We start from the raw sequence: 25,441 nt of genomic DNA, 5'->3' as shown, positions 1-25,441 counted from the left end.
ACTTCATTGTTCTTCAAGCTTACATTATTCATTTCTCAATACAGTCACCCTGATGACAAGCACATGTCTGTCAATGAGAGGGTTTGTTGGTACTGCCATTGTAGAACTTTTGACTTTGTTGATGGATCCACAGCCTCACCTCTTCTTGCAGTGCTTCATTGATTTCAACGTGAAGTAATCAAAGATGTCCTTTTCAAGTTTTGGAAGCAGATAAAAATCAGATGGAGCCAAATCAGGACCATATGGAGGATCACTGATGACAGTGAACACAAGGCACTGGATTGCTGCTGAAGTCACAGTGCTTGTTTGTGGTCTGGCTTTGTCATTTTGAAAGAGAGAATGCTCCATGTGTGGACAAACTCTTTGAAATTGTGCTTTCAGTTTTCCCATGCACCAATGTAGTTACATTACACGTCATGTTACACACTAAAATTAGGAGCCCTCTAACAGCAGAGGGTTGCAACTTGTGTTAGCAAACCAAGAAAGTTGACCAAGTAATATGCATGACATGTAATACCTTAACCAATATTTAGAAGAACAAACAGAAAAAATTCAGAGACATTACTTTCAGCATGCTCTCCTATACTAATTCATATTTTTGTCATTGCATTCCAGTTTCCTTTGTTTGAATATTCCCTGTACTAAATTAACAAAATCAAAAAACCTGCATATAAGGAAATATTTTATCAACAAATTATCAAGTGGGATGAAGCTACCAAAAATTTAAAAATTTTAAACAGATAACACAATCCTTGATGAAAGCAAAGGCATGTGCATACTGAGCAGTTGTAGTGTTGTCACAGTCATCAGCAATCAGATGGGGCTCAGAAGGCCGGTCTGTTCACCGTTCATTGTGATTCTATAGGCAGTAACTCTGCTCAGTTTAGAAGTTTGCAACATTCATGCCCCACTGGTGAACATCGAGTCCATACTTTTGTTGAAAAGCGTCAGCCATTTGAAAGAGGTCACATTATGGGCCTACAGGACACTTGCAGATTGCTTGCATATGTTTGACACAATGTATTGGTTTTTTTTCTAGGGCGCAAAACTGCTACGGTCATTAGCGCCCAGTCTGTGACTTAGGAAAAGGTAAAAATATAACGAAACTGGAAACCAGCAGCAATGGGAACAAAACTCAAAAAATTGGAGAAACTAAAAACAGAAGGAAAGCTTTAAAAAACCACTATAGAAGGGGGTTGGTTGTCCCCAAAAAGAGCTTCAAATGACTGACGTCATCTCACTGGCACTAATAAGCTCGAGAACGCGATCAGCTAAGCACGTCATCTGATAAAATGGATGATATTTCAGGCAACAGCTGTAGACGGGCGCATAATGGAGTAAAATAGGGGCACTCAAGTAAAAGGTGTCTTACCATCCACAGCTGAGAGCAGTGGGGACAGAGAGGAGGATGATCACCGCTTAAAAGATGTCGATGGCTAAAAAGACAGTGCCCCATCCAGAGTCTAGATAAAATTACCTCCTCCTGACAACGCGTTCAGGAGGAAGAGGTCCAAACACAGGGAAGAGCTTTCACATCCCGCAATTTATTATGGGGAAGTGTCGACCAATGTGCATGCCATAAAAGAACAACATGACGACATAAAACACTCCGTAGATCGGCAAAGGGAATCATGCGAATAGCTGGCCGAAGAAGAGAGACTGCAGCCTTGGCAGCTATATTGGCCGCCTCATTTCCACAGATACCAACACGTCCGGGGATCCAGAGCAACGCCACTGAGACGCCCCCCAAGTAGAGCAAGCATAGGCAGTCCTGAATCCGGTGGACCAGAGGGTGGACAGGGTAGAGAGCTTGGAGACTGAGGAGAGAGCTGAGAGAATCTGAACAGATAACATACTGTATCCACTGATGGCGACGGATGTATTGGACAGCCTGGAGAACAGCGTAAAGCTCCGCAGTATAAACCGAACACTGGTCGGGAAGCCGAAATCGCTTTGGGGTGTCGCCAACAATATAGGTACTCCCTTCACCAAACGATGTTTTTTAGCCATCAGTGTAAATAAATGTGGCATCCTTCATTTGTGCGCATAGAGCAGAAAATGCCCGACGATAAACAAGTGAAGGGGTACCATCCTTGGAAACTGACAAAGATCACGGAGCAGACAGGTCTGGGGACAGAGCCAAGGCGGTGCTGTACCCCAAGTTGTCAAGAAAGTTGTAGGAAAGCGGAAGGAAAGAGAATGGAGCACTTGACAGAAGCAGACTGCTGGTGGTAGTAGGGAGGAAGGGCAGCCTGCATACCCTACATCAAAGGAGGCGTCGAAAAAAATGTCATGGGCGGGATTAGCAGGCATGAAAGACAGATGGCTAGCATAACGACTTGGAAGGACAGCTCGCCGATTGGACAGCGGAGGTTCAGCAGTCTCAGCATAAAGGCTATCCACAGGGCTGGTGTAAAAAGCTCCAGACACTAAACGTAATCCACGATGGTGGATAGAGTCGAGATGCCGAAGAATAGACAGCTGAGCAGAGGAGTAAACTATGCTTCCATAGTCCAACTTCGAGCACACTAAGGCGCGATAGAGGCGGAGAAGGACCACTCGGTCCGCTCCCCAGGAGGTACCATTCAGGACACAGAGGGTGTTGAGGGATCGCAGACAGTGAGCCAAAAGATAGGAAACATTGGAGGACCAGCACAGTTTTCTATCACACATAAGACTAAAAGAATTTAGCGACATCCGAAAACGGGAGGTTGACAGGTCCTAGATGTAAGGAAGGTGGAAGAAACTCCGTACGACACCAAAAATTAACGCAAACAGTCCTACTGGGAGAAAAGCGGTTAGCCAGTTTCGATGCTCCAAGAGTGGATGCGATCGAGACAGCCTTGAAGACGTCGTTCAAGAAGGCTGGTCCGTTGAGAGCTGTAGTAGATCGCAAAATCGTCCACAAAGAGGGAGCCCGAGACATCAGGAAGGAGACAATCTGTAATTGGATTTATGGCAATTTCAAACAGTACAACACTTAGGACGGAGCCCTGGGGTACCCCGTTTTCTTGGGAGAAAGTACGGGAGAGAGTTGTGTTCACCCGCACTCTAAATGTGCGCTTTGCCATAAATTTGCGAAGTAAAAGGGGCAACCGACCGCGAAAGCACCAAGAGAACAGTGTGCGGAGGATGCCTGTCCTCCAACAGGTATCGTATGCTCACTCCAGATGAAAAAATATTGCTACTGTTTGGCGTTTCCGTAGAAAATTGTTCATGATATAAGTGGAGAGAGCAACAAGATGGTCAACTGCAGAACGATGCTTTCGGAAATCGCATTGGGCAGGCGTTAAAAGGCTGCGGGACTCCAGCCACCAAGCTAAATGGCAATTCACCATATGCTCCAAAACCTTACATACACTACTCGTGAGAGAAATGGGGCGATAGCTAGAGGGGAGATGTTTGTCCTTTCCAGGTTTCGGAACAGGAATGACGATAGCTTCCCGCCATCGTCTGGGAAAAGTACTGTCGGTCCAAATTCGATTATAAAGGCGAAGGAGGTAACACAGACTATGGTATGATAAATGCAGCAACATTTGGATGTGGATACCATCCAGTCCTGGGGCGGAGGAGCGAGAAGAAGACAGTGCATGTTGGAGTTCCCGCATGGAGAAAACAGTATTGTAGCTTTCGCGATTTTGAGAGGAGAAAGCTAGAGGTCGCACTTCCGCTGCACATTTCTGCAGGAGAAATGCGGGCAGGTAATTTGAAGAGCTCGAAATCTCAGCAAAGTGTTGACCCAGTGAGGTAGAAATTGCGATGGGGTCCACAAATATATCATGCGCGACAGTGAGCCCAGAGACCGGGGAGAAACTAGGCGTGCCTGATAACCGTCGAATCCGACTCCAAACTTCCGAGGAGGGAGTGAAGGTGTTAAATGAGCTAGTAAAGAAGACCCAGCTTGCCTTCTTACAATCGCGGATGACATGACAGCACCACGCACGGAATTGCTTATAGCGGATTCAGTTGGCCAAAGTAGGATGGTGTCTGAAAACTCGAAGAGCACGTAGCCGCTCACGTATTGCGTCACGGCATGCCTCATTCCACCAAGAAACTGGGGCGCGCCGGGGCAATTTGGAGGTGTGAGGTATTGAACATTCCGCAGCTGTAAGAATAACATCTTTAATATGAGTGACCTCATCGTCAACGCTAGGAAAGTGACGGTCATCGAATGTTGCTAGAGACGAAAAAAGAGTCCAATCAGCTTGGGCAAACTTCCAGCGTCTCGGGCGCATATATGGCAGTTATGGCTGCAATCGAAGGACACATGGAAAGTGGTCACTCGAGTGTGTATCAGCAAGGGCGAACAATTCGAAGCACCGAGCTTGCAGAACAGCACTGACCGAAAGGCCCAAATGAGAGAAATTTGTCGTGGAGGCAGACAAAAATGTAGGGTCCCCAGTGTTGAGGCAAACAAGATCCACTTGGTGGAAGACGTCTATCAATAGTGAGCCACGTGGACAAGGATGTGGAGATCCACAAAGTGGGTGGTGGGCATTGAAGTCCCCAACCACCAAATAGGGGGGTGGAAGCTGACCAAGAAGATGAAGGAGATCAGCTTGTGCCATTGATGTGGACGATGGAATGTATACAGTACAAAGAGAGATGGTGTATCCAGAAAGGGTAAGACGGACAGCGACAGCTTGGAAGGAAGTGTTTAAGGGGATTGGGTGATAATGGAGAGTATTATGGAGAAGAATCATGAATCCTCCATGTGCTGGAGTGCCTTCAACAGAGGGGAGATCAAATCGGACTGACTGAAAATGGGGGAAAACAAAGTGGTCGTGGGGACACAGCTTTGTTTCCTGAAGACAGAAGATGACCGGCGAGTAGGATCATAAGAGGATCGTCAATTCATCCTAATTGACTCGAATGCCGTGGATATTCCAATGTATAATGGACATAGGGAGGACAGAAAATGAAAGAATTTGACCAAGGTTGCCGTCAACTCAACGACTGCTCAGAGCTTGCGACCGACAGCGTGGAACGGCACTCAGCCAAAGGCAGAAGATCCTGATCCACAGGTTGTTCAGGAGCAGATCCTGCCACCAGTGATCGCCTGGTTGATCGGCCGCCAGCCGTGCGCCTCGGCGATACAGAAGACGGCCGAGGGCGGCTACTGCCAGGTGGTGCTGTAGATGAGACACGCCACGGCGGAGAAGGAGAGGAGCTGGGTTTCTTATTAGCCTTCTTGGAAACATGATGTTTAGATGAAGGAGGAACTGATGGTTGTGAAGTTGAGGTGCGTAAAAAATCTTCACGAGTTTGCTCTTCTTTGTAAGTCCGGGTTTCGGACTTTTGGGATCGAGATTTAGCAGAACCCGATGAAGGGTGAGCCATAGAGTGAGCAGGCGAAAGTGGGGAGGTTGAACGGGCGATCTTTGCGCTGGCCGATCTGACGACCGTGTCACTAAAGGTGAGATCACAAGTCTGCGTGGCCGCCTCCTTTGTTGGCCGAGGAGAGGCAAGGACAGTGCTGTATTTTCCTGTGTGAGGCACAGTGGGCTTTCGACTGGCGAATAATTTTCGAGCAGCAAAGGTTGACACCTTTCCCTTCACTCTGATTTCCTGAATGAGCTTTTCGTCTTTAAAAATGGGGCAATATTGAGAGGAAGCAGCGTGGTCACCCATACAGTTGATGCAACGAGGGGATGGAGGTGGACAAGCACCCTCATGGGGATCCTTGCCACACGTAACACATTTGGCTGGGTTGGAACAGGACTGGCTGGTATGATTGAACCGCTGACACCGATAGCAACGTGTAGGGTTTGGGATGTATGGGTGAACGGAAATTATCTCATAGCCCGCTTTTATTTTCGGTGGGAGTTGAACTCTGTCAAATGTCAAGAAGACAGTACGGGTTGGAACGATGTTCGTGTCAACACTTTTCATGACTCTATGAACGGCCGTTATGCCCTGGTGAGACAGGTAGTGTTGAATTTCCTCATCAGATAATCCATCGAGGGAGCGTGTATAAACGACTCCATGTGAGGAATTTAAAGTGCGGTGCACTTCCACCCAGACAGGGAAGGTGTGGAGCAGTGAAGTACGCAGCAATTTTTGTGCCTGGAGGGCATGACTGTCTATAAGAACAAGGTGCCATTCTGTAATCTGGAACAAGACTTTACAGGGCCTGCAATTGCGTTGACACCTTTCTGAATAATGAAAGGGTTGACCGTGGAGAAGTCGTGACCTTCGACAGACCGAGAAACAACAAGAAACTGTGGCAACGATGGAAGAACTGTCTGTGGCTGAGACTCAGTGAACTTATGCTTGTGATCAGACATAGTGGAAGATGAGGAAACCATTGCGGAAGAATCCCCCATGATTACTGGTGTCTCCGGTGGCACGCTCCTCCCTTGTGGGGGCCCTCTTTGAGGGCACTCCTGCCTTAGGTGATTGTTCACACCTCAGGTCACACCTCCTGAGAAATGGACGGAGGAACCAACCCGCACTTTCGGAAGGTATCAGCTCAGGTAATCACCCCTCCCTGGGCCTGGCCGTTACCAGGGGGTACGTACGTGTCCTACCTGTCTACCCGGGGCGGGGAATTATGCGTTACCCCGTCACCGACTATGCATGAAAATGCATGGGTTGGCCTTCAGACACGCACAGGGAGGAAAAAAGAGAAAGGGAAAAACAAAGAAAGGGAAAGGAAAGAAGAGAGGTCTCAAATGCCGCAGCGGAGAAAAGGGTAAAGAGAAGAGGTAAGGAAAAGAGAAGGACAAAGGAAGGATGAAGATGTGCAAGCAGAGAAAGCGAAGAATGTGTTACATTTTCGAGCGTCTGTCTCCGGACGTAGACACAAAACATACTCCCAGATGGGGAGAAAGGGAAGGAAAGAGCCAGAGGTGAGGGGAGGGGGGGCAAAGATGGGAGATAGGGAAGGATGCGGAAAAGGGAAGGTACACAGCCCGGAAAGGAAGGAGGGCCACATTAGCTCGGAGTCCCGTGCTTGCTACGCACGTATCCACAAAAGAGTTGTGGACCCCCTGGGGGGTTATTGGTGGTGTATCACTGCTGTCAGCAGTGGTCTATGGAACACTACCAAACCTGTAGATCAGGTTCTGGACATCCGCATAGTACAGTCGTATGCCAAGATCGACACATGGTATGAGCAGCAATGGCCAACAGAACATCATCCAGAGGTGAAATCTGGGCACATGTTGCTACTACTGTGTCATCAAGGACCATTGTGCACTGCCTGCTTGCACCAGGATTAAGATCATGTGTGCCTCGGCCAGGATATGACTAACAATGTGACACCACGAATCGTGGCTACTCTCTACTCTTGTGTTGTGAAAGAGTTGACTGGAGAGTGAAATGGACTCTGTTGTTATCAGTGATGACAGTAGGTTCTGTCTGTATGCAAATGGTGGATGTGCACCTGTATGGTGTAGACCTGCTTAGTCCAGCAGCAGCAGCAGCAGCAGCAGCAGCAGCAGCAGCAGTAGATGTGCCTAGTGCAGCAGCAGCAGCAGTTGTCTGATACAGAGTCATTTAGTTTAGTTTGCATTTTTTCCACATGTTTTAGTGAAGAAGTGGAACTATATCTGTGTATCTTACTGCATAGACCAGTGTTTAGCAAATTGCTCTTACTATTTATTTTTGCATAAATCTTAGTGCATATCCTCATGTGAGGTGGATTCCTCATGTAAGCAGCATGTCATGACTCTACATTTAAATCTCATGCTAGTACACAGCATATAGTTTAGATCAGTGCACTGTAGTAAGTATATTTATTTCCTGCAGTAGGTTTTGGGTAAGCAGAGTTTCTAGTTAAAAATAATTTCTGACACATCCATTTTCTGTAGGGAAATTTATATCTATCTGGAGAACTTGTGGCCTTGCAGTCTCAGGGTATATTAAGAATGCTGCAGAGCAGATTTTAGTGTTTGCTTATTCACCTCATTATATTTTGTATACATTCCACCCTCAGAAGCACCACAGTCAGGTTATTTTATCTCTTTCGTGGTCTGGAGCCTCCACCAGCTTGAACAGTTCCCTGCTAACATGCAGGGTCCTTGGATCGATGAGGTTGGCTCCATACCCGTACACGTCCATCTGCTTGATACTATTTGAAATGAGACTCGTCTGACCTGGCACATATTTCCATTCATCAACAGTCCAATATCAGTGTTGACGGGCCCAGGCAAGGTGTGTCGTGCAGTCATCAAGAGTATATGAGTGGGCCTTCACCTCAGAAAGCCAATATTGATCATGTTTCATTGAATTGTTTGCATGCTGACACTTGTTGATGGCCCAGCATTGAAATCTGCAGCAATTTTTAGAAGTGCTACACTTTAGTTACACTGAACAATTCTCTTCAGTCATCACTGGTCCCATTCTTTAGGATCTTTTTCCAACTGCAGCGATGCCACAGATTTGATGTTTTACCAGATTCCTCATATTCACAGTACACTCATGAAATGGTTGTATGGCAAAATCCCCACTTTATCGCTAACTTGAAGATGCTGTGTCCCATGTGCTGACTATAAGACCATGTTCGAACTCACTTATGAGGGATGTAACGGAAAATGTAAACATTTATTTAGAAAGTCATTACAGGCATATTTATTCATGTATAAATCTAAAATTTTGCATGTGTAAAGCAAAAGAGCTGTATTTTAACAGAAAAATATAATAAAATATGCAGGATTAATATTTTGTCAGAAATTTGAATTTTTTAATTTTTTTGTTGTCCTTTTCATAAAAAGACAGAACTCAAATTCTAATCATGCAATTAATCTGAAAATTTTATTGTAGTGTCCTGAGAATGTTACAAGGCAACTGAACTACAGTTATTAATTTACAGTACAAATTGTATCGTTAACAGAGTTTTTAATTTTGCACATTCAAAATTAACGTTTTTTCCTACATACAACCATCTAAAAACCAGAATGTAATTGCAAGATCTCGTATTTTTTAGTTCCAGGGAGACAGTAATACATTGCAAATAGTTCCTGAAAATTTCATAGCACTAGCACATATACATTTTCAGAAAAGGTTTCTAATATCGTAAAAAATGTAAAACAGAGAAAATGAGTTTCAAAGATTTTCTTCTCATATTTCTACATGTAATAAGCTAACCTCAATTTTAAAATCCTCCATACTGATACTCCTCATCCTCCAGGTTTCTCTTCTCCCCTCTTTGAATCTGCCTGGCCTGTATCTGCAGGTAAGACACTGATGTGTTAGCTTTCTTGACCCTGCTCTCGCTGATGGTGTAAAATGATTTTGTTGTAAACACACCATGATCTATACCATCTCTCTTCTGCACTTCAATTCTGCCACTATTTCCATTATTGTAACATAAAACTGCATCATAGATACCTATTTTGAGTACTTCAAGTCCATAGAATGTCCTTGTTGAGCATCTAATCCAAATTAAATTATTGAGTCTTTCATTTGCATTTTGTGTCTATCCATGAAGACACTTCCTCAATAAATCATGGTTTTCAATAAACCTGAATGTGGGCTTAATTGCATTCATAACATGTTCTGGTAATGAGTGTTTATGTGAATACATCTCATTTCTGTTGTTGAACTTACACCAAGTGTCTTTCGGACACCGATTGTACAATGGTGTTTGGTCAGTGGATAGTTTGTGGAAAAACATTGCCTACACAGCATGCCTCATTGCCTCTAAATTATATGTGTTTTTTTGATAGCTATCCCATAAAATAACTGAAAAGAATCAGTTTCTTTCAGAGTAAGCCTGCCTTTTCCTCCTGGTGGTTTTTGATCCACAAGTACTTCACCTTTCTTCCCTTTCAGCAAACTATGAAGTCTACCACCAGGCCTTTTGGATGTGGCCAACACATTCCAACTTTTCTATTGTTGTATTGTACACATTTTGATCTGTTACAGCTTTGAACAAAGAGGAGTCCCCATCAGCAGTCCTCAGATCTGGAGAACATCCTCATACCTGCAGCAGCCTCCATGCCCCCACTCAAGCCACTATAATTTTTTAAGCATGCTACTGCATGCTTTTCTTGCCACAGCTTCTCACTGTCTTCATTGTTGGACATTTTCCTTGTTGCACACTGGTGGCAGTATTTAGACATAATTTCAACATCTAAAACTTTACCTCAGTCAATACCAATAACAGATGCAACTCCATACAGACATGTGTGACCTCTTTTCATACAGGTCCCATCTACAGACACACAGAGGTCAGTAACATTTGTAGGAGATTCACTGTCATGAATCAACTCCAGGATCTACTCCAGGATCCATTTGTTTTTGGCTTATTTCCAACAATTCCTCCACTGCTTTCTTCATAGAAACTTTGGCAGTATCACATGTAGCATCAGACATTTCTTTATTTAATTTTCAAACATTGCACAAGGTGGAGGCATGTTCAGAAAACAACACAAAGAATTAGCTCCTTCCCTGCCCTGTCCAAGGCATCTCAGAGCATAAGCTAACCTAAAATTGCTTTCATAGGTACCAGTGTCAGTTTTTTGGAGGAGGAAAATGAAAATTCATAGCCACATGAATTACAAATTAATTTAAAATCACAAGTTATTCCCACGCTTCTTTCTTCAACAACAATCATGCATTCCATATTTTTACAGCTAACACATGAACATGAAAACTTTATAGCTTGGCCGAGAAGCTCTAAATCAATAAGTCCGAATCCAGTGGAATCCATATCAACATCATTCATGCACCTCTACAATTCTCCTGTCACAAGTTTCCATGCTGAAGCTGAGAGCTTATGTTCTTCATTTAAAGCTGCTTCCTCTTTTTTGTTGGTAAGCCGATTTCCATGAAACCTCTGTTTCTTATAAACAGTTTTTCTACAACCCATTATGCATAAATCTTGACTTCCACATAAATAAACCACATGCAAGAAAGTTTTCAGGCAAAGCTATAGATGTCAGCCTGAGATATAATGTCAGCCAAACGTATGGAAAGAAATAGCATTCACACTAACAGAAATTCCACCGAAGCAAGCAGTTTCCCAAATGTTGGAAAAGGTGGGAGCAGTCGCCAGTGCAGAGTTAATCAGTTTAACAATTTAAAAGCATTTCTAAGGCTGCTATCATTATAAAATTCACACACAAAATAGATTAACCTTGTGGATCAAGAAAATAATATTTTTGAAAAATCGATGTTTTGGACCAAAATCCATTACATCCTCCCTTAAATATTGATAAACTATGATTGTAGCAGCAGTAACTGATCTAACAACAGCGCAAGACTCTTGTTGTCTTATAGAGGCATTACCAACTGCAGCACCATATTCTGCCTCCTTACGTCTCTCTGTATTTGAATACACATGCCTATACCGGTTTCTTTGGAGCTTCAGTGTAGTAACATTCAGAGGGATGGAGAACAGGACTTTTTGTTTTAAATCACTACTGTACTTTCAATATCTATCACAATAAATTCATGATTTTTTTAAAGGCAGCATTGTCTAGTGATGTCTTGTTATTTTTCCAAGAAAATCTTGTATTAGAGCATTAGGAGGAAGTATTTCACTTGTGAGGTTGTAACAACAAAGACGCTGTACTATTGTACATATAAGTAATTTTTTCCTTCTGATTTTTCGATACATTTGTGTAATTGATGTTCTGATTTCATTTCTTTTTTATTTCATGTCATTATGTTAAGAAAACTGTAAATAAGTTTCAATGTGAATATTAATGTTGATGTCAACTGTCAAGTAATACTGTAATAGAATTGAATTGTAACAAATGTTGAAACTGTTGTAAGATGTTTAAAATTGTAACTGTGCATCTGATCCATACGTAGGCAATGTGTTAGGATATGTAGAATGCAAAACCTCAGGTGAATACCCCGTCTGTAAGGGAGCGGTAAAAGGTGGATGGCAGGCGAGCGTGGGAAAATGCACGCGGGCACTGCACGGCACATCTGGCTCAGTAGTAGTTGGAGTTTGGCACTGGTTTGAGCAACACCTTCTGGAGCGAGGTGGCTCTCCTGGAAGACATAGCTTCACTGAGCCTCGGGTATGCCGTTCCAATGCCCACACAGCATGGCAAATTTCCATAGGCACTAAATGGAAAAGTATTGAGACACTAAGAAGATTTAAAGTGCCAATACGTCAAGAGCCATAGCTGTGATTGTGTGTGTGCTCTGTGCCTCGTCATCTCGCAGCCCGACAACCGCCGCATCGATACTAGCAGGTTGAAACTTTTAGTACTGTATTCGTATGAATCAGAGAGTGAACTGTGCAATAATAACCTAAATTTTACCAGAACTTTCCCATTATTTAATTATCCCCACAACTAACCTAGACAGGGTCCTTTCCAAATATTGTGCAATCCGAGTGTCCCGAAATGAAAAATTAAATTTTGTGTTACTAATAATTATTTGCAGACCTAGCTATGTTAGAGTGGTGTTTAAAGAAATGTTTTGTTAATGAACCAGTAAATGAATAACGAAGGTCTAACAAAGTTGAAAGATAACTTTAATATTGATATAGTAATGAAGTTTAATTATTTCGAGACAGATATAAAGGTATTTAAATGAGCAGTAAATAAGATGAAAAGAGTAGTAACTTATATACCGGAAATCTTGAATGCATAATAAATTCAGTAATCATTTTTTTAATACAGTGATCATAACAGTTTCAGGATCCCCCCCCCCCCCCCCCCCCCTTTATTCATTTGAATTCTGAAGTGTTCTAAATTGGTTTGACCAGCAAAAGTTTAAGTCAATATAAAAGTAAAAATTTATCAGTGTTTTATCTTTATCAAAATTGACATTTTGTGTGTGGCATGAAAGTGCTATTTCTAGGGTGATCTATGCCTGATTTTAATCGGATTAATAGACAGTATAAAGTTTTGTAGTATACATTATAGTGTAGTGTTATGTATTCATGGCTTTTCCATATCAGTACAGAATGTGAAACTATCAGTTCTATAGATTTTCTGGTTCTAAAATTCTACTATATTATGCAGTGTTACTACTTGTTGTTTTGCATGAATATCTACCAACTTGTACAGGGAAGAAACTCAGTTAATGCCTAATTAGGCTGGCGACCATATTATTATCAAATTGGTAGCATCTTCAGTGTTACTTTTGGTCCATCCTGATGTGTAATTGCATTTCAAACTTGCTTGACGGATCATTGTTATTACAGAGTGGGTGTAAGTCTGATATGCCACCATTCAGGTACACACGGTCGATATCTATACAAAAATCCTTTCTCGTAAGGTGAACCCCACTCACTTAGCATAGTATGGGCTTTAATGAGTAATGTGTCGCAGAGGTTACAAGATGTGTAAAGATGAAACTGAAGTGGTTAATTTTCTGTGGTTTTACTTTTAAGAGGTTTTAAAGACATTTATAGAGACTGGTTTTGGAGCATAGGACATATTATTAGTGTGTTATTCTTTCTGGTCCAGATTTTTTTGAATCTCAGGTCAATCTGACAAGGGGAAGGCATTCTGGCCCATTCCATTTTAATGGTTTGTCTCAATGAATCTTTTTGATTTTCTGTTCCATTCCATTTCAATGGGCTGCGTGAAAAATAAGAAAGTGAAAAATTCAATTGCAGAATGGGAAATTACATATCAGAACAGTCCATTAGTTGAAAGACATGCCGAAAAAGTGTGTTTCTCAAATTTGTAAACAGTTCACTTAATTACTGCGTGGGATTTTGCATATCAAAGAGCACACACTGGGTCATGGCAATGGCTGGTGAGGGATTGTATTCTATTTAAAAGGAGAACTTAAAATGAAGCCTGAATAAAAAAATGACAATATTAAGAGCTCAGTAAGCTGGTTCTTACCAGAGTGGATGTGTGAGATATGCTCTGTTGGGCTGGTGGGATTGGATATTTCATTTTGCTTCTCAGGGACAACAATGCCCGCTGTTGTTTTGACAGCCAAATTTAAATGGATGCAAAATCTCCAAGCCTTGTGATCTTTTACAGAAGCTCAAAATTTGGCACAGATATCAGTGCAAGATGCTTATAATAGGTGCCACAGCAAAACTTTGACTCAAAACCTGGCGGAAAATCCAACAACATTCTGGTCATATGTAAAGTTTGGTAGTGGCAAGACACACTCAATGTTTTCTCTGTACGATAGCAATAGAAATACTATGGGTGACAGTGCTGTGAAATCAGAGTTACTAAACACAGCCTTTCAAAATTTCTCCACCAAAGAATCCAAAGAAAATATTCCAGACTTCGAATCAAGAACAGCCGCCAACATGAATAATGTAGAAGTAGATATCTTCCTAGTAGTGAAGCAGCTTAAATCATTTAACAAAAGCAAGTTTCTAGTCCACACTGTATATTAACTAGGTTCCTTTCAGAATATGCTGATACAATAGCTCCATACTTAACAGTCACATACAACTGTTTGCTCAACTGAAGATCCATACCCAAAGACTGGGAAGTTGTATGGGTCACACCAATACTCAAAAAAGATATTAGGAGTAATCCACTAAATTATAGACCCATATCATTAATGTCAATATGCAGCAGGACTTTGAAACATATATTGTGTTCGGTGTTCGGACATTATGAATTACCTTGAAGACAATGGTCTTTTGACACACAGTCAACACGGAATAGGAAACATCATTCTTGTGAAACACAACTAGCTCTTTACTCACACAAAGTGTTGAGTGCTATTCACAATGGATTTCAAATTGATTCTGTATTTCTAGATTTCCAGAAGGATTTTGACACTGTACCACACAAGCAGCTTTTAGCGAAATTATGTGCTCAGTTATATGACTGGATTCGTGATTTCCTGTCAGAGATGTCACAGTTTGCAGTAACTGACAGAAAGTCATTGAGTAAAACAGAAGTGATTTCTGTTATTCCACAAGTTAGTGTTATAGGCCCTTTCCTGTTCCTTATCTATATAAATGATCTAGAAGACAATCTGAGCAGCTGTCTTAGGTTGTTTGCAGATGATGCTTTCATTTATTGACTAGCAAAGTCATCAGAAGATCAAAGAAATTGCAAAAAAATTTAGAAAAGATATCTGTATGGTGCAAAAATTGGCAACTGACCCTAAATAATGAAAAGTGTGAGGTCATCTGTATGAGTGCTAAAAGGAATCCATTGAACATTGGTTACATGATAAATTAGCCAAAGGTAAAGGCTGTAAATTCAGCTAAATACCTGGGAATTACAATTATGAACAACTTAAACTGGAAGGAACACACAGAAAATGTTGTGGGGAAGGCTAACCAAAGACTGTGTTTATTGTCATGACACTTAGAAAATGGAACAGATCTACTAAACAGATTGCCTACACTATGCTTGTCCATCCTCTTTTAGAATAGTTCTGCATGATGTGGGACACTTATCAGGTAGGATTGTGGAGTTCATAGAGAAAGTTCAAAGAAGGGACCATGTTTTGTATTATCACAAAATAGGGGAGAGGGTGTCACTGAAATGATACAGGATTTGGGGTGGAAATCATTAAAACAAAGGCATTTTTCATTAGGGCAGTATCTTCTCGTGAAATTTCAATTAGCAACTTTCTCCTCCAAATGCGAAAATATTTTGTTGATGCTGACCTACATAGGGAGAAACGATCATCATAATAAAATAAGGGAAATCAGAGCTTGTACGGAAACATATATGTGGTTTTTTTTTTCTGTGTGCTGTATGAGATTGGAATAATTGGGAATAATTATGAAGATAGTTTGATGAACCCTCTGCCAGGCACTTAAATGTGGTTTGCAGAGCATTCATGTAGAGGTAGATTGGCATCAGCCTATCATGATGTCCCCTTGAGTTAAACAGCAGCAGTTAATGTTTACCACAAAACTGAGGTTATTGCTGTAAGGCCAGTGTAAAAATTTTTGTTCGATCTACAGCACAGAGGTGAAGAGACAACCTGTGAATTTGAGTTTCCCCTTGTACGCAATTATCTTGAAGCACACATGTATTTGAGACTGTGTTTCTGGTTTCTTAAATCTGGAAGTGCACATGCATTTGTGTTGGTTGAGATTGCATTACTGTTACCAGAATATGCATATCTTAAGGGATGCATCTGCCTTTGAAATGATGTGGAAGTAAAACACGATGAAAGATGTGACAGGGCTTGTCACAACCTGGTGAATCAGCAGGGAGGTATATTTAAAGGAGAGAGAGCACTGCAAGTAGCATGTTATCATTGCTGGACCATCATCGATGTCATCATAGTCATTGTCATTGTTCAACACTTTCTTCTTCTTTATGGACACAAAATGTAAGCTTGTATCCACTAAAGTATTTTTACAAATAAAATTTTTGTTTTGATTTTTAGTTACTTATTGTAATTCTAGGAAAGAGAGAATCTTCATTTTGTATGCTGTAGAACTTGAAGCACCTGAGTGAGAACAGAAACACAATAAACACTAAAAACAATCAGCATTTGAGTAGGGAGAGCAGCACCCAATCTTCATTGCAAGGCATGGTGACAGCAAATTTGGACTGCTAGTGCTGATTTATCTAAACGACTGCAAACTATATATACAGCATCAATATTCATGGCTATCAGTTATGGTAAACTTGCCTTTCTCAACATTGGCACATTGTGAATGATTTATTGTGGTGCAATGAACTAATGGATGCAGTTAATTTCAAAAATAGTCATACAAACAACTAATTTTTTCACCTGTGCCTAGTAGAAAACTGTGAATAAAAGAAGTCAGTTCCTGTTCATAGGGTATCATTGAGTGGAACTGTAAGAGATGTTAATCTTTGCTTTCAGAAGAATATTGTTGTGGCCCTGGATTTAATTTGCAAGAGCGTTCACTACTTGCATACAAACTTATTGATTTGGCTATGATACAAATGCTTTTTCAGAAGTGAATATGAAAATAACACAATCACCCAAGAAGTAGTGCTTTACAGGTTCTGACTACTTTGTTGCTTTTGACATGTATGTTAAATATGAGTGTTTTGATTACAATGAACTGTTTCCGTTTCAGTAAAACAAAGTGGTTGACTGTTACATTACAGATATATTATTCATACTGTATACAGTTCACCCACAAAATGCATCACTGTCATTTTGATAATATTAAGGCAGCCACAGCAGCAAAAACTTGGTTAATTGGTTAGAGGTGTCCGGTCTCAAATATTTACTCAAGTTGCTACAGCCTACTGTTTGCAATAGATGATATTCTAAAAAGTTTGAAGATGATTAAATCTGTTTATTTCCACTTGTGTGACAGCATAAAATGTCAAACAATTTGTGGTGCAAGACAAAGTTCACAGCGATTTTAGTGTATATGTGAGAATGTGATTTATTGTATGAATATGTCAAGAAATTTTTAAAGATAAAACTTAACCCAATAGTATTTCTGTTAGAATTTTTCTGTCCCATTCACTTTGTAGTATATTATCATGTTGATGTCTCACTGATGTAACCATTAAACAGAGACAGAGACTGAGAGGAAATTTACTGAGGCAGTACAGTATTTTGAGAAATGAAATTTCCTGATGATGAAGAGGCAGATGTGGAAATACATTATGTTTTAGTACAGTGTTTGAAACAAACAGAACAGAGAGAAGGGAAGAGACAGGAATAACAGCAATTTATGCTGTTCAGATATAGTTGATGTAATTTTTGCATATACTCTAGTATTGGCAATAGTTTTTGAATAAAGTGCCCTTTAATGTAATTCAAGGGAATGTTATGTGAAATACTGTAGTATTGACAAACATCGTTGAGCCAGGTAGCATTTTACACAGTTCAGGTGAAGCCTATGCCGTTTTTTGGAAATGTAATAGTACTGGCAATATTTTTGGAGTATGGCACTATTTTACACAATTCACATGAAGCTTACTTATTTTTAAGTAATTCTAGTTGTTCAGAATGAACATGGTGGATACATACTGACTGCTATTTTTCTTTCATTTCTTTTTAAAGATGTCAGAAACATGATAGAATATATCACTAATAAGGAAGATGAGATCATTGATGAGGGTGACAGTTCAATACCCCATTTATGTGCAAATTGGCTGCAATCTTTGATTGCCACATCAGTGGTATCTTAAGATTCAGCCTGTATTTGAGAGCAAAGTGTGCTAGAATCACCATAGTCATACTACTTACAATGATTAAGCGACAATTAAATCTGAATATGTTAACATACAATTTAATATCTTTAACTGTTCCTCAAAATAATAGTTTTTAGAAATAAACAGAAATTTACCTTCCAACTGTTGGTGGTATGTTGTATCATTGATATATGTACAGAATATCACACGACCATGGACTTTTGCAATTATTTCTATGTGAACAGCTTGTCTTTGCTTGGGCACAGGAGATGGTTTTAATTCCTTTAGGAGCTCATAAATTCTTGGAATTGACAACATATTTGTACTCGTCTTAATAAGTTGCTGTTTCAGACTTTCTTCAACACCTTCAATCTTTAAGTATATCTATAAGAAGAACAAAGATAAAGAATGCATCTTAACTGTCTGGTTATCAGAAAAAGTTTATTTCATTTTGAACCACAAAATAATTCATGAGAGAAATTTATTCTTCATATAAGTAATTTATAAGGGGTCAGAAAATGCATGCTATATTGTGAGCTGAGGAGAAAAATAAAGTAAAACAAAGTCAACCAGTAGATTAATTTAAAAATAACAGTGATTAATGGAGGCAATAAACTCTTGCATTCCTTCAGCAAGAAAATAAGGAGAACAGTTAATTATAGGAAACCTTCCATTTTAACATGGACCTGTAACCATAATTCCACTTCACATGCATTAGCATAAGTGAGACATAAACAAAAACCAAGTTCTTAACATCAACCTAGAATTAAACCCTGAACCTTTGTTTTCATTATATGACACCCATCTGGACACAAAACTAGACAAAATAATATATGAGGTCACAATACAGAGAATAATTATGAGCATTATTTACAAAAAATTGAAAGCTAAAATTTTAAAGTAAAATAATTTCACTTTAAAGCCTATATCTCTGTTCCATTTCTTGATCTCTGAAAACAATGTTAACCTTGGTGAAGGGTTTTTGAGGACTGGAAGTATGTCCAATTTCTATATGTGTGTTTATGTATTTTGCATCTTTTCTACAAATAAACTGTGTAAATCATCTAAAACTTGCACAGCAAATATTGTGGAAATGGAAAGTGTTATTTATGTGTAGTCTTCACAAAACGGATTGGTAGTTAGGGGCTCATATTGTTAGCCAGTCAACACATTGTAATAATACTTAGAAAGTGTATTTTTTGTGCAAACATTCACTTTTTCAAATGGAACAATGTTACTGACATTAACAAACTATAAGTACAGTAAATCAGAATGTCAGTGGTGTTTGTTGCAGGATGCCAGAGTGAGTCATTTACATGATACCATATTTTTAAAAGTTCCTACGCCAGCACTTGTAAAATACCTGTGATAGCACATACTAAAGCTTAACATAAGTGCATACAATGATCATGTGGATTCCGACTAGTAACAAGACAACTGTGCATCATAACTTGTGTTTCAAATTACCACCGGCTGTGGCAATACTTGCTTCCAGTCTGGTATGGAATAACTGCTGCATACATGCTAGCATTTCAGCAGAAATGTCTGAGAAGCTTGCAGTAATGCATCATTGCATATCATCAAGGATAGTTGGTATGTTCATGTAAACAGCATCTTTCAGCTTCCCCACTGAAAAAGATCTGCAGGCGTCAAATGTGGGAACCGGCTGGCCAAGGTACAGGTCCTCTGCATCCAATCAAACATTTTGGAAGCAATTTGTGAAAACATGCTGTAGTACTTCAGTTAATATGAGCTAGACATCCTTCATGTTGAAATGATAATTAAATCAAGACTCTAAATGCTGACAGGCATTGATATAAATCAACAGGGACAGTCGAAAATGTGTGCCCTGACCAGGACTCAAACCTGGGATCTCCTGCTTACATGCCAGGTGCTCTATCCATCTGAGCCACTAAGGGCACAGAGGATAGTGTGACTGCAGGGATTTATCCCTTGCATGCTCCCCATGGGACCCACATTCCCAACTTAACGTCCACACACTACATTCATAGTGCCCCTGCCCACTACACTAATTACTCGGGGCAGACAATCTTACCAGACATTGACCTTCTTCTTCTGTGCTGGATGCACATGCATTGCCTGAACTCTTACGGGACTCAGTAAGATTGTCTGCCACGAGTAATGAGTGTAGTGGGGAGGAGCACAATGAATGTAGTGTGTGGATATTAAGTTGGGAATGGGGGTCTCACGGGGAATGTGCAAAGGATAAATCCCTGCAGTCGCACTAACCTCTATACCCTCAGTGGCTCAGATGGATGGAACATCTGCCATATAAGCAGGAGATCCCAGGTTCGAGTCCCAGTCGGGGCACACATTTTCAACTGTCCCCATTGATGTATATCAACGCCTGTCTACAACTTATGGTCTTGACTTAATTGTCATTTTATTCTAAGAGAACTGCATGGTCAACAATGGTATCTGTTCTTTTGGACATGTCTGAAAGAACAGATACCATCTTCATATCCTTCATGTTGGTACCACAGGTTCCCTCTAGTCTGCAGAGGAACATCTTCTAACATTCGTAGAAGATGGTCTATTAGGAGGTTGCGATACTTGTGCAAACTCAGTATTATGTCTATGAAAAATGGGCCTATGAGCTGATGGTTCACTACCCCACACCACACGTTTATCACTATCAGACACCACATGTTTAAACTCCATGGATGCTGACATTCCACCTGATGAAGTCAACATAGATTGCCAATGGACCAACAGCGCATGTTTTTGTTGTTTACTTGGCCTTGATTGGTAAATGTGGCTTCATCACTAAACAAGATACATGATACATCTGGAATCTTTCAATGAACACCACGGACATTCTAATTTACCCTAATTTTAGTTTGTTAATGTCAATAGGCATTATTCCATTAGAAAAATGTTGTAGAGGCCCCTTATCAGTTACAGGGCCCGCACAACACACAAGCAACGTGGGCTGCTGACCTCCCTTCAAGAGCTCAGATCAAAACATTGACATTGGATGTAAACGTCAACAGACTTTCCACATGAACATGGAACTACTTAGTGAAAATCCATGTGACAGAAATCCACCAATTGGAACTAATGTGACTACGTGTAGCACTCCACCGAATCGACGTTACAAGCACGTTGGCAGAGGCAAACCGACAGTGTGTACCCACAGCTAGGACAGCTCTGGTCAGTACCTATGCCAGCTTTAGCCTACTAGACACTTGCTATAGCCTTCAGTAGAAAGTTGTATCTTTTTAATTGTGTAGAGTAGTATTTTAGTTATTATTTTCTTTTCACTCTCTTGTATTCTTATCTGGACTTGTTGTGCTTCTTGTTGCTCTTGCATTTGGAAATTAGTGCACACCAAGAAGGCATTTTAGTTAAAATAAAGTGTGTTCAAACTTGACCATTAGTTCTTTCTTGCTGACCACAGGACGCTACAGTTATTGGCGCCAAGGATGGGATTTTCATTTTCAGATGAAATGGCCTCCTTAGAGGAATTTCTCAGTGCTGGATTGAAACTATGCAGCAGACACTGGCACCACTAACACAATCAGAACATTGCCCTCACTCCCCAGCATTGCAAGATGTAGCTCATAGAGTTGATTCCATCACGTGTAAACTGAACACTTTGCACGGGGCTCCACTGACGTTTCTAGTTTTCAATAGGTCTGTCGAACCATGGTGAAATTATGTCAAATGGTTGAAACAAAATTTACTAGCACATGGGATCCATGATGAAAATCAAAGTTTTTTTTTTTTTTTTTTTTTTTTTTTTCAACAGTCGGTCCACTGGTGTTATCATTGAATTCAACAACTGAACCCTGAGCAGTCACCTTGAGATCTCTTGTTTGCCTGCTGTATTAAGGGCTGCCTTTTGCTTTGATGCACAAATACATGCCAACTCCGCCTGTCAGACTTTCTTTTCTTGTGAAAAGTCCCCAGGTCAGATGTTTTGGGAAAGGATCACGATGCTCCATGGTCTCTCCCCCAATTTCAAATTCTGGTGGGCCATCGTTGCCTGCAAGCAGTCTGATAGAACTCTTCACTGATTTGTGTTATGGTGGTGTTTCACGCAACAGATGAGGGTCTTTGGGCTGATATTTAGAAGTTACAGGACCCATCCCTCAACACCTGTCTGCTGATAATTTGTGCATTTGAAGTCTCATCCACTACAACTGCTGTATTTGATCCGGCTGCTTTCACGGCACAGCAGTTGCCTACCACTGAGCAGGAGTCTCTATTGCTAAATCCCGAGACATAAAGTCTTTTACCAATTTTCCATGATGTCCCTACTGTTTCTAGACTCACCAATGGTTGGAGTACCCCCACTAGCGAGCGAGGTGCATGACTTGCAGCCAAACGGGCCATATCGCCATTGTGTGTCAGGCTTTGCTTAAACAATGCATAGATGTCATGCTTCCTGGGGATGCACAGCTTGTCACAAATCCTCACTGCAGGACCTGGACACCTTGCATTCCATTGACAGACAAGTATTCTCCATCATTCCCCAGTCAGGAGCTCGTTTCCTCCTTACCTTGTAGGTCATCTATATTCCTGTGGTCTTCCAAATTGACATGGCACATTCTATTTCTATAGTGGACGATGCCACATACCAACACTTGGGCTCACCAGCTTTGTCTCCATACACTTGCGCCTTGTGTAGTTTCAGTAATCACCATATATTAGTCGAGGACATTTTTTCAACACAAATATCCTACAACAGTCATTCCTTCACTGTTTAGTTTTTGGTGGTTAGCTCTCCTGGCGCTACTAACCTTATGGGTGTGTACGTTTTTGGTTGTCTGGGTTTGTCAGTGCAGGACAAGGCACAGGCAGTTTTGATCCCCTCCTCGGATACCCTTCTCATCCCATTGCTCAGCAAATACATAATGTTGTTCTCATCCTCCACACCAGGGGTGAATGGTTTCACTGTGCAAGTTCAGCTTCTTTCCTCTCCTGTCCCTTGTTTTTTTAAGGCCCTTTGCTCTCCAAGAAAGGCTCCAGGTGGAACTTTGCCACTTACAAGATGAAGGCATCCTTTCTCCCATCTCTGGGTGACACCTGTTGTGTTAGTTGAAAAGCCAAACAGTGCTTTACTAGTAGACACTAGTTGTAGCCCTTAGTAGAAAGATGTATCTTTGTAATTGTATAGAATACTATTTTGGTTATTACTTTCTTTTCATTGTCTTGTACTCTTATATGGCTTTTGCCACAACCAGAGTTGTTGTGCTTCTTGTTGTTCTTGCGTTTGGAAATAAGTGCATGCCAAAAAGGCATTTCACTTAAAATGAAGTGTGTTCCAACTTGATCGTTAGTTCTTTCCTGCCGACCGCAGGACACTACAAAAAAAGCGTATGTTTGCAACAAAAATACACTTCCTAAGTATTATTACAATCTGTTGATTTACTAAAAGTACAAGCCCCTGGCTATCAATCCATTCTATGAAAACCGCACATCACTAGCACTTTCCATTTCCGCAATATTTGTGGTGCAAGTTTTAGGTGGTTCACCCTGTATAGTTGGTTACTCTTGAACTGGATTTTGAATGACCTGCTCGTTCAGTAAAATCTTCCTAAACACATGGAAATAAAATGAATGGATCAATGGGAATGAAATCACTGACAATGCAATGACATTATAATGAAATCAGTAAAAACTGCCCAAGAAAGGAAGAGTAGAGTTTAATGTTTCATTGATAGTGAGGTCATCACAATGCTACAATGTTGTAATATATGTCACCTGAAGATTTGACTTTAATGCTACAAAACAGTAATAAAGGACCAAAATATGGCTGAAGTGGTTATTAATACCCAAGATCATTACAGATGGACCACAAACTCAGATTACAAATGGGCAGGGAATGAAATCACCCCCCCCCCCCCATGTCCTTATCAAAGAAGCAATCCCAGCCTGGACTATTTTAGGGAAATCATGGAAAACCTAAAACTGGATTGCCAGGTGGAGGTTTGAACTGCCATTCTTCCAAATGTGAGCCCAGTGTGCGATCCACTACATCAGCTTGAGCAGTACAAACTGTTCAGATACACTGAGCATGTAATATAATAACTATGTAATGGAACTGAAACTTGTGCCAGACTAGGAAACAAATGTAGTTTTCCAGCTTATATGAAGTTGTGTGCACATGTTTAGGTCATATCCAAACTTTTGGTTTTGCTGGTGCTTCCACACACGTTTCCTGACACTACTACCAGAAATCCTTCCATGGTTTATTTATGAATGGCACCACTGGGGAAATGGGGTTGGTGAAGTTCTGTGGTGTTCTCAGTCTTGAGGAGTATATAGAAAATGAATTAAAAGAAATGAAATTTGTGGATTGGTGGAGATGAAATGAATGAAGATTCAGTGACATAAAGTGAATCCAGTAGAAACCAGTCATGTATGCTCAACCTGCTACATACTGAATATGTAGTGACAATCAATAATTTGTGCCAACCCAGGAATTAAGCCTGGATTTCATGTTTATCAGCAGCGGTTTGCACTGAATTTGTGTCATGTGCATATTTAGTTGAGCATTGAAATGGTTTTGAAACACTCATCAGCATTAGTTGCCTCACCAGTTGGGAGTGAAGATAACATGTTTGGGGGATATGATAAGGTTCAGTGAACTTGTTTTGTAATTAATGGTAGCTCCATCATTAGGCAGGTAATGGATCCCCTTAGTTAATTAGTTGCCAAATGCAGAAGAAAATTTAATGAGTATTCACTCAGTGTGCTTATCAGGTGATCTAATCCAAGATGTAAATGAGGCTCTGCCAGCATTTATTGGATCGGCAAGATGTAGCCACAATAATTCATGAGTCATGTCAGATTGTGTCCCTCTTATTGGAAACTGGATTAAGGAGTTATATCATGAAATCCATTGATTCTATGATGAACCAGGAAGAAGACATCTTGACCTACACCAATGATAGCAGAATTTTAAAACATCTTTCTGAATAAGTATGAGTGAGATACATTATTGTCGTCAAAATTTGTATTAACTGATCTTTTTTAAAGGAGTAAGAAGTCTTCTTTTATGAATAGGTTTTTATTGTCCTGATCAGTCTGTCATGTGATATGCACATCTTACCTCATTGATTACAAGCAGATGTGATGGCACATGTTGTGCTGTGCCATTAATCATTTGTGCTTCTCTCTGTTTTCTTCTTTGCATTTTTCTACTGCAGCATGATATCTCTGTTCTTCAGAATGTTACTCTTTGACAGATGTTCCGGGAAAGTTAAACGACATAATACTTGCTACCATATACATCTTGCAAATGACCAGAATGAGAAAATCTGAGGAATTAGAGCTAATGCAGATGCTTATTGACAGTCATTCATAGCCATGTGCCATTCACAAATAGAACAGGGAAGGTGGGATTCAGATAGTAATTTCAGAAGTATCCTCTGCCACACACTGTAAGTGGCTTGTGGAGTAGAGATGCAGATGTAGAT

At 40.6% G+C, this 25,441-nt stretch overlaps 1 protein-coding gene across 2 annotated transcripts in view; it reads right to left on the bottom strand.

The window, feature by feature from the left end:
- LOC124721097 overlaps positions 1–25,441 on the bottom strand; it is a 654,343-nt gene that overhangs the window by 321,017 nt on the left and 307,885 nt on the right. For both annotated transcript variants that reach the window (XM_047245917.1, XM_047245918.1), the window contains exon 12: positions 18,149–18,377. In XM_047245917.1, the coding sequence (XP_047101873.1) occupies positions 18,149–18,377 (229 nt within the window). The remainder of the gene's footprint in view (positions 1–18,148; positions 18,378–25,441) is intronic.

Source organism: Schistocerca piceifrons, chromosome X (genome assembly GCF_021461385.2).
Source record: "Schistocerca piceifrons isolate TAMUIC-IGC-003096 chromosome X, iqSchPice1.1, whole genome shotgun sequence".
NCBI classification, from domain to species: Eukaryota; Metazoa; Arthropoda; class Insecta; order Orthoptera; family Acrididae; genus Schistocerca; species Schistocerca piceifrons.
The sequence above is the reverse complement of the archived record's forward strand: the minus strand, read 5'-3'. Positions and strand labels throughout refer to the sequence as shown.